General features: G+C 31.7%; 1 protein-coding gene and 1 long non-coding RNA gene across 5 annotated transcripts; both read right to left on the bottom strand.

Annotated features, from left to right (window-relative positions):
• Positions 1 to 81: 81 nt before the first annotated feature.
• CycH (cyclin H) lies at positions 82 to 1,817 on the bottom strand. Of its 4 annotated transcripts, XM_015927235.3 has the most exons (4): positions 1,691 to 1,817; positions 1,256 to 1,370; positions 1,067 to 1,189; positions 82 to 991 (listed from the first exon to the last, which is right to left on the bottom strand). In XM_015927235.3, the coding sequence occupies exons 2-4, from the start codon at positions 1,358 to 1,360 to the stop codon at positions 257 to 259; spliced, it is 963 nt and encodes a 320-aa protein (XP_015782721.2). In that variant the 5' UTR covers positions 1,361 to 1,370; positions 1,691 to 1,817; the 3' UTR covers positions 82 to 256. The 4 variants fall into 4 exon arrangements, with proteins under 4 accessions (XP_015782721.2, XP_025016181.2, XP_015782722.2 ...); XM_025160413.2 differs by having other exon boundaries at positions 1,067 to 1,370; XM_015927236.3 differs by lacking the exon at positions 1,691 to 1,817 and having other exon boundaries at positions 1,256 to 1,465.
• Positions 1,818 to 3,695: 1,878 nt separating this feature from the next.
• On the bottom strand, positions 3,696 to 6,111 carry LOC107360888 (uncharacterized). Its single transcript, XR_001568404.3, has 5 exons — positions 5,858 to 6,111; positions 5,414 to 5,727; positions 4,573 to 5,242; positions 4,044 to 4,420; positions 3,696 to 3,904 (listed from the first exon to the last, which is right to left on the bottom strand). It is a non-coding gene; the product is annotated as an uncharacterized LOC107360888 (long non-coding RNA).
• Between the last annotated feature and the right edge of the window lie 8,961 nt (positions 6,112 to 15,072).

Here is a 15,072-nt window from a genome sequence, read left to right as displayed (position 1 = left end):
ACAACTGTAAAGTTGACTGACTAGTCTGCAAGAGTTCACTCCGCCTTATTTGGGGTGTAGCGCAAATTTCAAGCCAGAAAATTTTAAGTTGGTTTTTCAAACAAAATTTACCGATAAATCAGTAAATTTGTTTTATTTATTTACATAATTAAGAATACTGATAGCAGAAAACACTTTTGAGACAGCTGAAAAATAAACAAAGCTCTCTGGTTAATGATTACATCCAGTTATTCATGTTTGTTGACATTAATTTACATTATATTTGCATAATATTGTCATCATATTTACGCTGTTTTTCACTAATCTTTGCATATTTGGCCATTGGTGCTGATACATCATTGTCCAAACTTTCCTCGAGACCACTTCTATATTCAGCACTATCAGGATTGTTAGATTGATTTCGACATTTTTCCAGTTTTTTCTCTATCAATTTTATTTGATCTTTTGAAACCTGTTCAATGTTTTCAATCATAAGTTTTAGATTCTCTTTCATATGATAAAATTGATCCAACTTTTCTGGAGCATTAGAAAAGAGTAAATCAGTAAGATAACTTGATAAATCTATATTGCATTTACTCGCAGAATCAAGAATACTCGCTAAGGCTATTTGAGATGGACTGAACAGCAAACAGGCATCGGTAAAAAATACAGTATTCATAAAAACGTCGATTTGGGGTCGAAGCTTCTCAACATCACCAGGATTCATGAATCTAGCCTTGATATCGATGAGGAGTCCTTCAATAGGACGAAATGGATTATGAACAGTTAGGTGGTATTTTAACTGCGCCATCAAAAGCAACTCATTGTTGAGAATAATATCAGCAGCTTTTGCTCGATCACCTTTAACATTAGCAACAAATTGATCCATGCTAACATTAAACTCCTCAACTTTACAGGCTAAATAAACACAAGTAACAACGATATGTTTCGGATGATAATCCATGACAGAATTATTCACATAGAAACGTTTGTAAAATTGAAAAGCAGTTCCCTATTGACAAAGGAAAAGTGTTTGTTGGATTAGTACGATGAAGTAACTGAAGTAAACAGGTTAATGTGTATTTACCACAACTGTTTTTGGCATAGAAGGTTGAAATTTGCGACAAAAGTCTCTCAGAACAATGTTATACTGCCTGAGTAAAGTCTTCTCTTCGATGGGAGATAAAAAATATTTACGAGGAGTGTCTTTCTGCGAATGAAAAACAAAAAAGTAATTAGCATAAGACATTTTAATCAGATGAATAAAAAAACTTACCTTGTGAGCTTCTATGAACCTGGCATTTGCTTCTTCTCGTAATGTGTCCAATTCTTTTTCATCCTCAAAGATCCAACATTTTCTTTGGCTACTGGTGGCAAACATATTTAATTTTCTAGAAATGAAATGAAAAACTATTAATTTTCAGTCGAACATCAAACAAATTTCAAAGCTAACAGAACAGAGTTGTAAACAAGCTAAGTTATTGCAGAATCTGAAACTTAAAACATCCTGAAATGTAAGAGAACAATTCTCTACACATGCCCATTACAGGGGATTCCTACAGCCCGCGATCATTAAAATATTGCATGTATAAAGAGAGGACAGTCCGAGTACATGATTCAGGCTGGATGGAAAAAATAACCCGAGGAAAAGGGTTTGCAAAAAAATGGCTCAGAATGAAGAGTTAGCAACTTATACAAAAAGGATAATTACATGAAGGCACGTTGGTCCAATTATTCAACCACATAAAACTAAGGATAAAATAAAAGATTTATAAATACACTAAAAATTAGATAAAAAATGTAAACTAAGAATTAACATGAGATATCTTTGCTGATGATTTTGTCCATTGATGAAATAATTCTTGGTCATTGGCTTCATCTTTAAAATAGCTGCAATTCATCTTCTCCTCTAATAGATGGCATTAGTTTACTTAAAGCAAAAAAAAGTCCACAAAAAATATTTGAATTTAATTTTTAATATTCAATCATTAGATTTGATTATGGGCTATAATATAATGATATTTAGATGATTCAAGAAACTAAAAATAAGTTATAGCATAGTAAGCTTATTACTTATGATGTCAGATTTTATAGTTGATTATAAAAATAAATGGTTAGTCAAACAAATGTTATGTGTTAGAAAGATATTCACAGGATATTTTAGGAGATTCGTTATTAAATGAATTAGACTCAGATTTTCTTCGGTATTCAGTCATATCGAGTTATAGTCCATAATAAAATCTAACGATTGGCCATTGAAAGCTGATTGTAGGTGCTACTATTCTCGAAATATTGAGGCTCAAAGTTTTAGGCCAATGGCAAAACTCAAGAGAAGAGTTGATAAATTGAAAAAAGTGTTCAATAGTTGATAAGTACCAACAGTTTTTATCGGCGAACAATAAGTTTCAGCTCTCTGATTCTTACGGTCACAGAAAACGGGGTTTAACTAAAAATCGAACTGATCTGTTGTACAGAGACAGAAAATTTTATTTCCCAAATTAAGCGCATTTTCTGGTTGTTCATCAAAAGGCACTTAAGTAAAATGAGTTTCATGAAAAATCTACTTCCATAATTGAACAAAAGTTTCAACTTCTCATCTCGATTTTCCCGAAAACTGTCGCTCGGACAAAATTTTAATAGTTTTCAAGCTCCTAAAAATCACCAAGTTTCAACTCTTAACTCAAGTGAGTTTTTGACAATATAATACTTTTTTATTTGCTAATAAATGGACAAATACACGTTGATCGTGTTTTACTTATGATTTTGGGTTACCAAAAAACTCGGCTTTTAATGATCATTTAAGTAAAGGTCGCTCCGGCATCGGTCTTTTCAATTTGAAGATTGTTTCTCTGATTGAAAATTTATATTTTTTAATCTGAATGAAGCAACTGTGACATGTATGATAGAAACTCATATTCATGAATCTGAATGTGTCCCTTTTTTATTTTAAACTGATGTAAACAGATACCGAGTTTTCACTACAAAAATTAATCTTTGTTTTGTACAAAAATAGTTGTTTTTCATTTTCCAAAATAAGAATAAAATCTATCAAAATTGACATTTAGGTTCTGTATTTTTGAATTTACCCAAAATGTGATATTCAACAGTCAATTCTCAGACAAATGAGGTTAATCATGAAAATTATTGAAGTGAGTTTAGCATTTATGCACTTCCAATGCATAGTTATAATGTTGACATTCAATAGTAACTTTGGTCAAATTTTACTTTATTAGTAACCATTGACCACCCTCTAACCCTCTATTTGTTGACTAATACAGATACTTGTGAGAGGGACTAACCGAACGCACAACGATCAAACATTTTACCACTTGATCAATCAAAATGAACACGCCCGATGGTCAACAGTTAGACATCAGTTTACCTAAGAATGTATTTTTTGCTCTTTTTCTTCTCATCATCTCTTTGTACAATACTTGCTTGATGATTTCCACTGATTTCCCTCTCATCTTTTGCCTTCATTTTTTGATAGACAGCTATTTTACTAAAGCTAATTGTTAAGGCTGGGCTTTCTCTATCTTTTATTTCTCTATCTTTAGCTTTCTTCTTGTGTGAGCTTCTCAGCAAAACAAAAGTGACTTCTTTGAATATATCTTCTTCATCTTCATCCTCTTCTAACCTGTCGATTTGTTAACCTTGTAGTTGAAAATTTGAGGAACTCTTGAAATAATAATCATAATAATAGAAATGATCAGCTATTATGTTGTTGATGATGATGATTTGTTTACTTATTTGGTGTAATTTTTGTTTAAACTTCTTAATCTAGACCTCATGAGAATCAGGATAAAAGGATTTTCACAAAGAAATGGTTAACAAATCAATTCACAAAAATTTACTCCAATATGGGGGCTGTTCAAGTTGATCACCATCGGTATCATATTTCGTAGCTTGCTCCAAATTGATTTGCCTGGATATAAGAGGGAAAAAGTGAAAGGTGTAATTAATTGTGGCGTTTAAAGATGTGTGAATTGGTAATCTGAATTTTTTCTTCATGAGATTTGAAGGGAGACTGAATGAATTAAATATTAAAGTAAAGGAATACATACTTTTTTTAGCTTGGAAGAGCCAGAAAAATATATGCTGTGTGATCTGTCAAAATGGTAACAAGTTAATTGCAATTGCAACGGTCAATTAGCAATGATAGAAGGCCAACTATTCACAGATAAACGTAAAATTGCCATCATTAATTGACAGAGAACCTTATAATCATGATAAAGTTTGCTTTCTGAGCTAACTAAATCGGTGTAATAATTACAGATTACACTTCTCATTTCTCTAATTATCACATTTTATGTTGCCTTGTTTAAAAATGAATGCAACTTATTCTCATCAATATTTATCTCCTTTCTTGTTCCTCTCTTTTTGTTCATCAGACTTGACTCAAGATTTTTTAACCAACCAACGAAAAACTGTGCTGATGATACTTTTGGTGATGATCCCGTCGCAATGTAAGGTGATGGAGAATGGAGATGGTTGTGGTCCAAATGCATACAATTAAACAAAAAGAGAGAAGGAAAGAATGAAAATATGAGATAAATAAAAATTTGTAACTCAAGAAGAAGAGAAAAAACTTACAAAGTAAAGGTAGTGAAGAGGATAATGATGATAATAGATGAAAAAAGCATAGAGTCATGCATTTTTGTTTGGCTTTTCGTTATTGTGAAGATGACCCGTTTCATCTAAAGACAGTCTTTCACATAATGATATATAGTAAAGAAAATGATGAAGAAAATAGTTTCATCTTCATCGTTGGGTGCGTCATTTGGAGAAACGTTCCTTTAATTATCAAAGAACCGATACCAAATATTAGGTGCCTCTAACCTTTTTTTACCTCTCTTTCTTTTCCTCTTTCATCATCATTTGCTTTTAGTCTCCAGAGGCATTTATTGAACAATATTCATCACACAAGATTACAGGTCAGCCTCTCTTTCCTCAAGATGTACCTGGTCATGTTTGTTGATAGTCCAAAGCTAAAGTAAAGCTACAAATGAGGCGTTCTTTGTTGGGCGAATTACATACGAATAACACATCCGCCCAATCAGTTCCCTTTAGTCAACAACATTTAAGAAGAGAGGACGATGATAATGACGAAGATGATGATGATGAGCAAGAAGACTAACACCTTTTTCTCATGCTTTTTTTCATGCCTCCCAAAGATTGAATAGGATCCAAATTGATATTATTAATTGAATTAAAATGGTTTTAATTTGCTTTTTAATAGTTGGTAAACTGGGCCAATGTATACCTAAGGAAAGAAGAGCAAAAGTGAAAGGTAAACAGTCAGTGATAATTGATGTTGTTGTGATTGATCAATTCCTAATCAACCTTTGAAAGTTACATTTGTAAAGAGTGTTTAGGTTAATTCACTTTCAAAGGTATTAGAGTGATACAGGAAAAGCAAAAGCTTATAACTTACTTGATGAATTACCACCTTAGCTTGTCTCCTTATTAATCCTCCTCCTCCGCCTCCTCTTCTCCTTCCAGTAATACTTTTTTCACCTAATCACGACCCGTCATTAGGCGGTGGTAATTAGGTGAATTAAATTTAATTAACAGTATAAACCTTGATGAAAATTAATTAGAACCATGAAGTGAAGATAGCGAGTAAGGAACAACACAGCCCATCGTCAAAATGGCAAAACCATATATGTTTTTACGAGGGAAACATATGATTTATGATGTTAAGAATCGGATTCGTGCAGGAATCATTTTTTAATTAGTAAAGAAATGCTGATTCCATATAAATAAAACGATGAACATGAAAAAAAGACGGTAAAATTAGTTGAAATTATTGTAATGTTAATCTCTTAATAATGCATAAGAATAAAGTAAAAAAGGTAAAAAAAAATCTTGAACTAACCTTTACCCTATGCAAGTTTGAATGCAAGTTGAAGATAAATACATGTATAAACATCTATTTAACATAACCATGATAACCATATTTGTTGATCCAACCAAAAGATTGATTAACCTTAATTCTTGAAGCAGTAATCAATAACATAATTCAAAGGTAAAAGGAAATAATAAATAAATAAATGTTAATAAGTAATCACATAATACACAATTACTAATAGAGATCACATGGGATGATATAACTCATGTGGTTAAAACCAGAGACATTGGTGAGTTGAAAGAGCGCTCATTTCAAGTACATTTATCAAAAATAGCCATTTTAATTGTATAACGTTTAATCTATTAAACCAAAAACTACACCTTAAAATTTTAATCATCTAATCCGTTATAATTAAGTTAAACTACCGGGTGGTTACCTGTTTTTTTTCATTAACTTTACAGCAACAAAACTAATGATAATGTAGAGATATAATCAAAATTCAACACAAGACTATAGACTCAAAAAAAAGGTTCAAGACAACGTCAAATTGAAATTTAACTTTTTTTGGGTGAAGATGATGATGATTATGATTAGGATAGGTGAAAGAACCTTTATCTTTCTCTCTTCTTCTCATCCTTTGCCCTTGACTTGATCGTGCAAAGACTCACCTACAAGGTCTATTAATGGTCATGGGAAAAATTTAGACCTTTAATCAATCTCTTCAAGTTTAATATAAAAATGACCAGCAAAAAAATGTGGACTTTTCACTTGAACCATTTTCCTAAAATCACATAGCTTCTGTCATTACCTTTTCACCAAGCTCATCAAGATGATTAAGATTAAAGGATGATTCCGGGTTAACCAAAGAATGTGAATTACCTGATGATGAAGATAAGTTGAATGAAAAATTCACCCGATAACCATCTCATCTTACCTTGTTACATTAATGCAAATCAATTAAGATTAGCCGATAATTGTGATCCTAGTCTTGCTTCAATCTTTTCAAGCAACAAGAATCAGACAGAAACATTGAGCCGTAAGAAGCAAAATTAATCCAAGATTTGTTTTCATTTGTTGCTTGTTAATTGTGCTTCCACTATCAATTGGTTTTTATCAATATTTTTGTTTAATTACCAGACAACACACAACACAACACAAATGAATAGAGTTAATTGAGATTTGGTTAGATGATAATTAAAGTTGTTCACCAACTAATGCCATTTAGACTCATGGCAACACTAACAATTTAAAGGTAATGGTGCTAATCGAGTGAAGTAAAGAAGAAAAATTTTAAGCATCTAATTACAATCAGAAAGCCAATCAATGCAACCAATACTAACAATTAATCAGTAATTTAATGATGTTTAAAAGATTGTACTTTGGGGTTGAAAAAGTTGAAAGAAAGCAAAAATGAAATGAAAGAAAACAAAAAAACAAGGAAAACCTCGATCAACGTTAAAACAACATTGAAAACCTAATGATGATTATGAAGGAGTGAAAACGGCCATTCCTTATGTATGACGATAATGATAAAGATAATTATCATTTTCATGTTCATGTTGATGATCAAAAGTTATATATCTTAACCAGTTGAGTAATTGATTACGAGGTAAAGTAAATAAGCAACAAAAGGTAAATGATTAACAAATTGAATAAAAAATGTCTATTTTTTAGCGTTCCTCGCGATTCTAATGGTTGAGGTTCATCTTGAAATATTATTTATCTACAGAGTTGGGTGCGTATCAAGGTGATCATTAGTCAAGCCTTGCTTTGATTTGGTAGGCGGTCAGTGTTACCGTTAACGTTTGTTTTTTGTTGACGTTACAACCCAGCCTTTTGACTCCCATTTACCTTGTCTCAACGATCTCAGGACTTATATTGTTTTTAGTTGATTAACATGGTGAAGCTTGCACTATGAAACCAGTGTAAAAACAAACAATAGTTTAACGTTTCTTAATTAAGTTGAAGCCAAAGTAAAAAGATAGCCATCAATATGAAAAGCAAACCCAAAGTTGGAGTTTCATATTTGGACACTTTGCTTGTTGATGCTTCTCGAGCGTCTTTATGGCTGTAAATAGATTAGATTAGGTCATTTCAATAAACAGCAAAAGACAAAACGGTAAAAGCAAGCGACCAAAAGCACAGAAAATCGACTTTTAAAGTTATTATAAATCAATTGAAACATTTAATGCAAAAATCTGTTTACCAAAAGATATGACAAGCTTTGACTTTCATTGTATTTCTGGTAAATGCCATGTAAATGGGTTACTGGTAAATGTAAATGATTATTCATTTTCACTTTGGGTTATGAGGATATTTGTTGGTTCAGAGGTTGATTTGAGTTTCCCTGTCATTCTTAAAATATTAGGTCGTTCGGAGTTTGAGGCCATTCCAAAGAATCGGAAAAATTGTTGATGAATTGTAAGGTGTTTGATCATCGGGGAAACTGAGTTTCAATTAAGATTGGTGAGTGAAAATGGTATGAAGTGTGAATTTGGTGTTGCTTTTTTTTGTCTTTTTGCTGTTCTCAACCCAAATCTTTCAATGTTGACAAAATTTGTTGAATAAATTAGCTCTTTTCAATGTTAGCTTTTATGGCCTCATCTTTGTTTGGCTTTAGTTACCTGTTTTAACCGAAACCCATTTTCGGAAAATTTTCACAAGAAATTCCGAATAGTTCCGTTTAAACTGTTATAGTGAACATGCATTAGATTCACATTTTGAAGCATAATTACATCTTTATTTACTTAGTTTTCAATCTGTGCCAACCATTGAAAAGATTTATTTCACTTTTAAAACCTCTTTCAATCCATAATCTTGATCGCTTTTTCATGGTCCCATCATATTGCCCTTGATCTTGATCTTTATATATTTTTTTGTTACTTTCATCTAAACATTAACATTGACAAAAGAGTGTTTCCTTAGCAAATGGTAAATCCATTGAGTCCATTCAAACAACGGGATTGACTGCAACATACAATATCCATTGGCTGTGTTTAACAATCTATAAAAATGATATTATACTTACATGTTATTACCGGGCCAATTATCAGATAATTTTAGAGTCAAAGAGTGAAAAGAAAGAGAGGAAAAAGAGAAGGAAAAAAAGAACAGGTAAGAAATGAAAAGACATGGTGAACATGAAGGTAAAGGCGAAAGAAGAGAAAGAAATGAAAACGAAAGAAAAGGCCAAAGAAAAAGAAGAAGAAGAAGAATGAAAGAAAAGAAGAAGAAAAGAAGCGAAAAGATGAATGAAGGAAAAAGTAGCCATTTGGATACTGGAAATGGCCTTAAAAATGACCTTAACCCATTGTCCGGAAAAGGGCTACTTCAATTGTATCAACTTATAATCACTAACTAAACATAAACATTAACATTGATGGCCACACCAGGATGAAGGTAAAGAAGTGAATCCATAAAAGTAACAACACTGAACCATTTGATTGACCAGTTACATGGGCCAGAGTTACCTTTCAAAGATGGTCATCTCGAGACATTTCTACATCTTAATACAAGTTAGTGTAAACACATTGTAACCACTGGTCAACCCTTGAAGACACTCTCCGGACTCTGGACATTTCTTCTTTTCTTTCCAAGTTTACAGATTTAAACGTTTGATACTCTTCATGGTACAGGCCACCTTCGTACCTAAGCTGCTTAGGGTTTAGGGCACAATGAGACGGAGGCTTGGAGGGTGATCTTGCATCTCGATCACATTATCCAGTTAAATGGTGCGCAGTTTAATTGCCACTTTTTATTGTTACTTTACTGGTCAAAAGAAAAGGCAAAGAAAAATTGTTTTTTTTCTCTTTTTTTCTCTTCTTCTTCTTTCTGACCAATTCCTTTATAATACATATTTGCTGTTTCTCACTCATTAGCCTTTAACATTGCATTAACATATATTATTAAATAAACTGTTTCTCAATGAGTGACCACAATGGATGGATCAATCTTTTTCTTCTTCTTCTTTTTTTTGGTTACTTTTCTTCTTTCAGTTAAATCTTGTTTCATTGCTCATTTACATATGTTTGTAACATTGTTGCTTGTGGTTTGCGACTGTCCAGTCAAGTCGGCTAAACTTAATGATCCATTAACACACAGAAAAGGTGGGCAACAATTGAATCAAAAAAAAGTAAGGAGAAGAAGCCGATTAAAGATTGAAGACCTTTTCTCAATGTAAATTTCATTTGCTTCTTTTGACCATTAAAAACACCCATTTTCGCTTCTCTGCCTCTCGCCATTCACCAATATAATGACCAATATAATGCACAATGGTAATCGCCACTATTAGACTATAATTATACTATTAATATGTTAATGGTGATAATAATATGGTTGATTAGGAACGGTAAAGAATCGATAATAATGAAGCTCACACTTTCAGATTGAGTTACAATTGAGTTGTGAATGGAGGAATTGGTTTAAATTAATGTCAAAATAGTCAACTGATGTTCACAATAAAAGTTTATTTCATTGAAAGTTACAGACTTGGACATTTATTTGCAATAAAAGTTCACAGTCAACATCAACTTCATCGATCTTGTAATGCAAAAATCAAACTAAAATATGAAAATTTGCCTCTTTTCGGTGCGATTTTTGCACAATTCAGTCTAATATTCTAGTAAAGGAATAGTTCAGAATTGATTCATGATCACATTTAGACTGAATTATTAAAGAAATGAACAAAACTCTGGATTATTGTAGCTTAATAATTGAATGTTGATATTGAATCGAATTGTATTTTCTTAAGGTTCTGCTATCAAAAGATGAGAAATTATAAAACTTTGATCATGAAGTCGAAGATGTTTTCACTTTTCAATGTTTTTTTTATGAAAGTAATGCTTTTATCCATAAAATTGGTCTATTTTGAGTTTAGAAAACTTCTTCCGTTTGATTTGATTTTGATTGACACATGAAAATAGGAAAGTCCAGCATTTTTCGGCAATCAAAATACACTTTAGAGGCATCAATTTGGTTGAAGATAATTTCATAGAGAAATGAGATTCACTTTTGCTTGTTAATTTCCAAAGAGGCTCGGTTAATTAATTGTTATCAACGTTGACCACGCACTTTCGTGACCTTTATTCAACATAGAATAGATCAAGATCAAGATTTTCATGAAAAAACTTAAAAACTCAACTTATATTGAGCCTTATGAAACAAATGTTTATTGAGATTTAACAAGAGTTTTTGCATTCATCATTAACATTTCAATTTGTAGTCATTAAATGAAACGATTTGATACGTTATCTGCTAAGATGTTCATTTGGCATTTGATTAAAAGGATTTTTGGTGCTAAATTGTCAACAACAATTTGTTGGAGCGAAACGTGTTTGAGTATCAAAAATGAAAGAACCACAGAAAAAGAGAAAAAATTGAATTCGTTAGTGAATTGAAGTGATTAATGCAAACCCTTTCAATTGAAGCATCTAATGATAACTCTTTTCATTTTTTAATCAACTATTCAATCAACAGGTAAGTCTGCTAAACTGTAAACAGTAAACATTCATCAAGAACATGGTAAAAGTAAAAGTGTTTTGGTCAAATCATACTTTTACCTTTTCGTTCAAGTCTCTATCCACTTTAATCAGCAATTGTCAAGTCTTTGCACCTTCAACCTAAAGCTTATTGACAGTTACAATTACAATTGAATATCAATATCAATTGTCGAAATGAATGAAATGTTCTGTTGGATCGATCGAGTGTTCAAAATTGAAAGTGTTAATTGAATTGGATATGGAAAATTTGGATGGAAAATCGGTGAAAATGAGAAAAAAATTGACCATTAAATGTTAGCTTCTTGATTGCACAGAGGCGACCTCGTAGTGCGATTGAAAGCGTCTTCATCTTTGACGTGGTCAATGCATCATGATCCAATTGACCACCTGATGTTAACACTGTTACTTGAAAACGGTAAAGTACCATTGTAATTATCTACCAACTGGGAACATTTAAATTGTAACCTTTCCAAAGACTTGACTCTCTCTGTTTGTATAACTATTTGTTTACCCAATTTTACCTTGCACTTTGAGCAAGAAAAGTTGATTACCAAAGGAATCATCAAATTGATTATTTATTTCAACCGTTTGTTTGTTTGTACTGATAACGTGCCAAAACAATTACACTTTAAGCTCAACCTCAAACCTGTCTTCCAATATCTGTGTCAATCAAATGTGTTACCTGCCAATTGTAACCATTGATAACCTTTCACTTTGACCATTGCAAAGTGATATATACTTTACAGTTTACTTTATTGGATTAATTTACTTTCAACTTTTTTTTCAATTAATAAATGTTTCAATCTTTTAAGGTTGAAAAGCAAACGAATGTAAACATTTTCAAAACAAATATTATTTATTGATTCATTGATGATAATGGACAACACACAGATTAACCTTTGCTAGTCAACTGACTGACCATTAAACAATCAACAGGAGTCATAATTATCAATGCTGACCACCAACCAGCAACCACTTGTTGACAGTTTTAATTATATTCAAGGCTCTTGAAAACAATCACATCACAGTAACAGGTAAGGTACAGTTTTAACATTCATTTTTAATCCTCTTTTCAGATCTTTTCTTCCTTCTTCGAATCAATTATTCAAGTAAAAAATTCTAAGGAACTTTTCTCATCTCCTGCTTGGTCATCTTTAACCTTACCTTTTTTGCCATCTTGCAAGGTAACGATCCAGAGGTCACTTTGGTTTTTGTACCAATCATTGGATTTACTTGTTTGTGTTAAAAAAGCTAAAAAGATCAACAGCTTTTTCACCTTAACAGGTAATCATTTCGATCAACTGTTAATTCGATATAAATCACCGTTTTATTTAAAAAATGACAGATCGACTTGACTGGCTCAATAGGAATCAATTGTAACTAGATTTGATTAAACATTAAATAACTTCTTGATCACAACACTGATAACTGTCTCTTGACTGATTCTATTAATAAACATTTTCCTTTTGATTTGTTCAATGAAAACATGTTGATTAAAATTGAATTGACTATCAGTTGAATCATGATCACCAAAACATTAAAGAGTAAGGAAATCGAAATTATTTTTCACCGAACCTCGACAGTAAATTGAACAATATATTTTGATTGTAAAGATATCTTGCAGTTGGTTTGGGTTTCAATTGACATGATGGAATCATTGATGAAAGCGATTCAACTCGGTTTGAAGCTTATTTAACAATACTTTTGTTTTCGTCTCTGAACTTGATTTTATCCTGATGTCCTTTCACTTACACATTAGGTAATACGAGTAACATGAGTATTCAATCGTCTCGTGTTGAAACTCATGATAAGTGGTTGCACATAATCTTTGATGCAACAATGTTATCTCAGACGTCTGGTTAGCTTATATTTTCAGTAAATTTCATGAAACATGGCTCCATGTGTCTCATTGTTCAAGATCGTTATATCTAATTTTCGAGATAAAATTTACTTTTTTGCTCAATATTTAGGTGACTTGAGAAGCGGACTCGAAAAGTGAATCGATAGATTTCACGAACAAAAATGTATCATTTGTCAAACCTTAACCTCAACAAATCTTAATCATTGCAAACAACTTCATAATCAACAATCACTACTACAAGGTTGAGTGAATTTTCAAGGGTTTCTTGTAACTTTTTCAGTACAAAAGTCCTCAGTAAACTCAATTAATTAACACAAAATTTGCAAATTATATAAAAAATGAAAAAAAAAATATTCTGTATAAAGCAATGAAGAGTATTTTTCGAGTTCTAATGCAGCTAAATATATTTAAAATATAATCTTCAAAATTATTTGAAATATTCAGAGATTGACAACGAAGATGAAAAGTGAGTGCATTTGTATCATTCATCATAAAGCGAAATAAAAATAATGTTAAGCAAGCAGAACTCAAATGGATATCGATAGACATCGATGTAACAAAAATATGCAAACCTTCGAGGAATCACAGGTTCAAGTTGATTCACTAAAATATGCTGTACTAGTGATAGCTTGCGAGCCAACCAAGATCTAATAAAAAGTTAAAAATGCTAATTGAAATCGTGAGAATTACTAACAAATACTTGTAGCATTTCATGGTTAATCGGGATTATTTTATTCACAATTTTGCTATTTTCAGTTCATTCATTTTGATTTGACTCATTTGATTTTAGCTCCACAATTTTCGTGAAATGATATTTAAAAAAAGATGAAAGATTCAACATTAGTCCATTTTCAGTGTACAGAATGACCAAAGAAGGACAAAAAAACTTCTTTTGAACAGAAAACGTTTCTATTGAAAGCTTTATTTAAAAATGTCAACCTTTTTATGATAAAACAACTTGTGTGTCAATAGTGAAATAATGAGTGTCTTTTCATGTAACTTCCATGGTAATCGTTTTCTTCTTCCCGACAATATCTCAATTTAACAGACAAAAAAAGTATAAATAACAAATCTGTTCCGTTGATTGTTTAACCTTTTACAATGGACATCATCATCATCGGCACTTCTTGACCCGATCTTTAAACTTGAAAAAAACCATTATTTGACTTACTGACCGTCAGTCTTCACCGTCAACCCCTTAAGGTTACCCATGGCTAAAGGTTAATACGGTAAACAACATGGAACCGCCATGTTGGACAGCTACTTCAATCTTCTTCTTCTTTTTCATCTTCTTCATCTTCTTCCATCTTTTGCTTACCTTTCATCTTAACCTTACAACTTTTTCCCTTCCATTCAGTTCTTAACACCCTCATCAGTCTTCACCTTTCGAGTACAACATTTACTCTGTTATTTACATTTTTCTTTCCTTTCCTTTCTTTTCTTTTCATCTTCACCTTCTTCTTCTTTTTTATCTTCCCTTTGTCATTGATATTTTATCATCTCTATCAAATGAATGAACATTTTGTTTCATGTGAAGATAACAAATGAATAAAAACAGAGAAATGCTTTTTTCTCATTCCAATCTCAATGATCCACTTTGCTCAGTACATTCAAGATAACCAAGTGTCATTTTCACCCCTTGAGCTGAAAATCATCATCTTCATCAAAAAAATAAAGTCGATCATCTTTTCTCATCCAAACATATAAACATTTCAATTCCGACAAGCAACAAAAACATCAACAAATGATAATACTGATGAGGAGCAAAAAAAGTAGCATAAGGAATGGAGAAAAGATGAAGAAGAAGAAGAAATTTTCTTTTAATGAAAAACATTGATAATCCTGATTCCTCTCAACATCTAAATGAAATCAACTTCATAATT

Source organism: Tetranychus urticae, chromosome 2 (assembly GCF_039701765.1).
Source record: "Tetranychus urticae isolate SD_2017Ah chromosome 2, NJAU_TeUrti_SD_1.0, whole genome shotgun sequence".
NCBI classification, from domain to species: domain Eukaryota; kingdom Metazoa; phylum Arthropoda; class Arachnida; order Trombidiformes; family Tetranychidae; genus Tetranychus; species Tetranychus urticae.
Note: the sequence above shows the minus strand (reverse complement) of the source record. Positions and strands in the feature narration are given on the sequence as shown.

Coding starts and splice junctions, on each gene's coding strand:
- CycH (XM_025160413.2), bottom strand. CDS start 1,360: ATGTTTGCCACCAGTAGCCAAAGAAAATGTTGGATCTTTGAGGATGAA. Junction 992..1,066: donor CTATGCCAAAAACAGTTGTG/GTAAATACACAT, acceptor CTTTGTCAATAG/GGAACTGCTTTTCAATTTTA.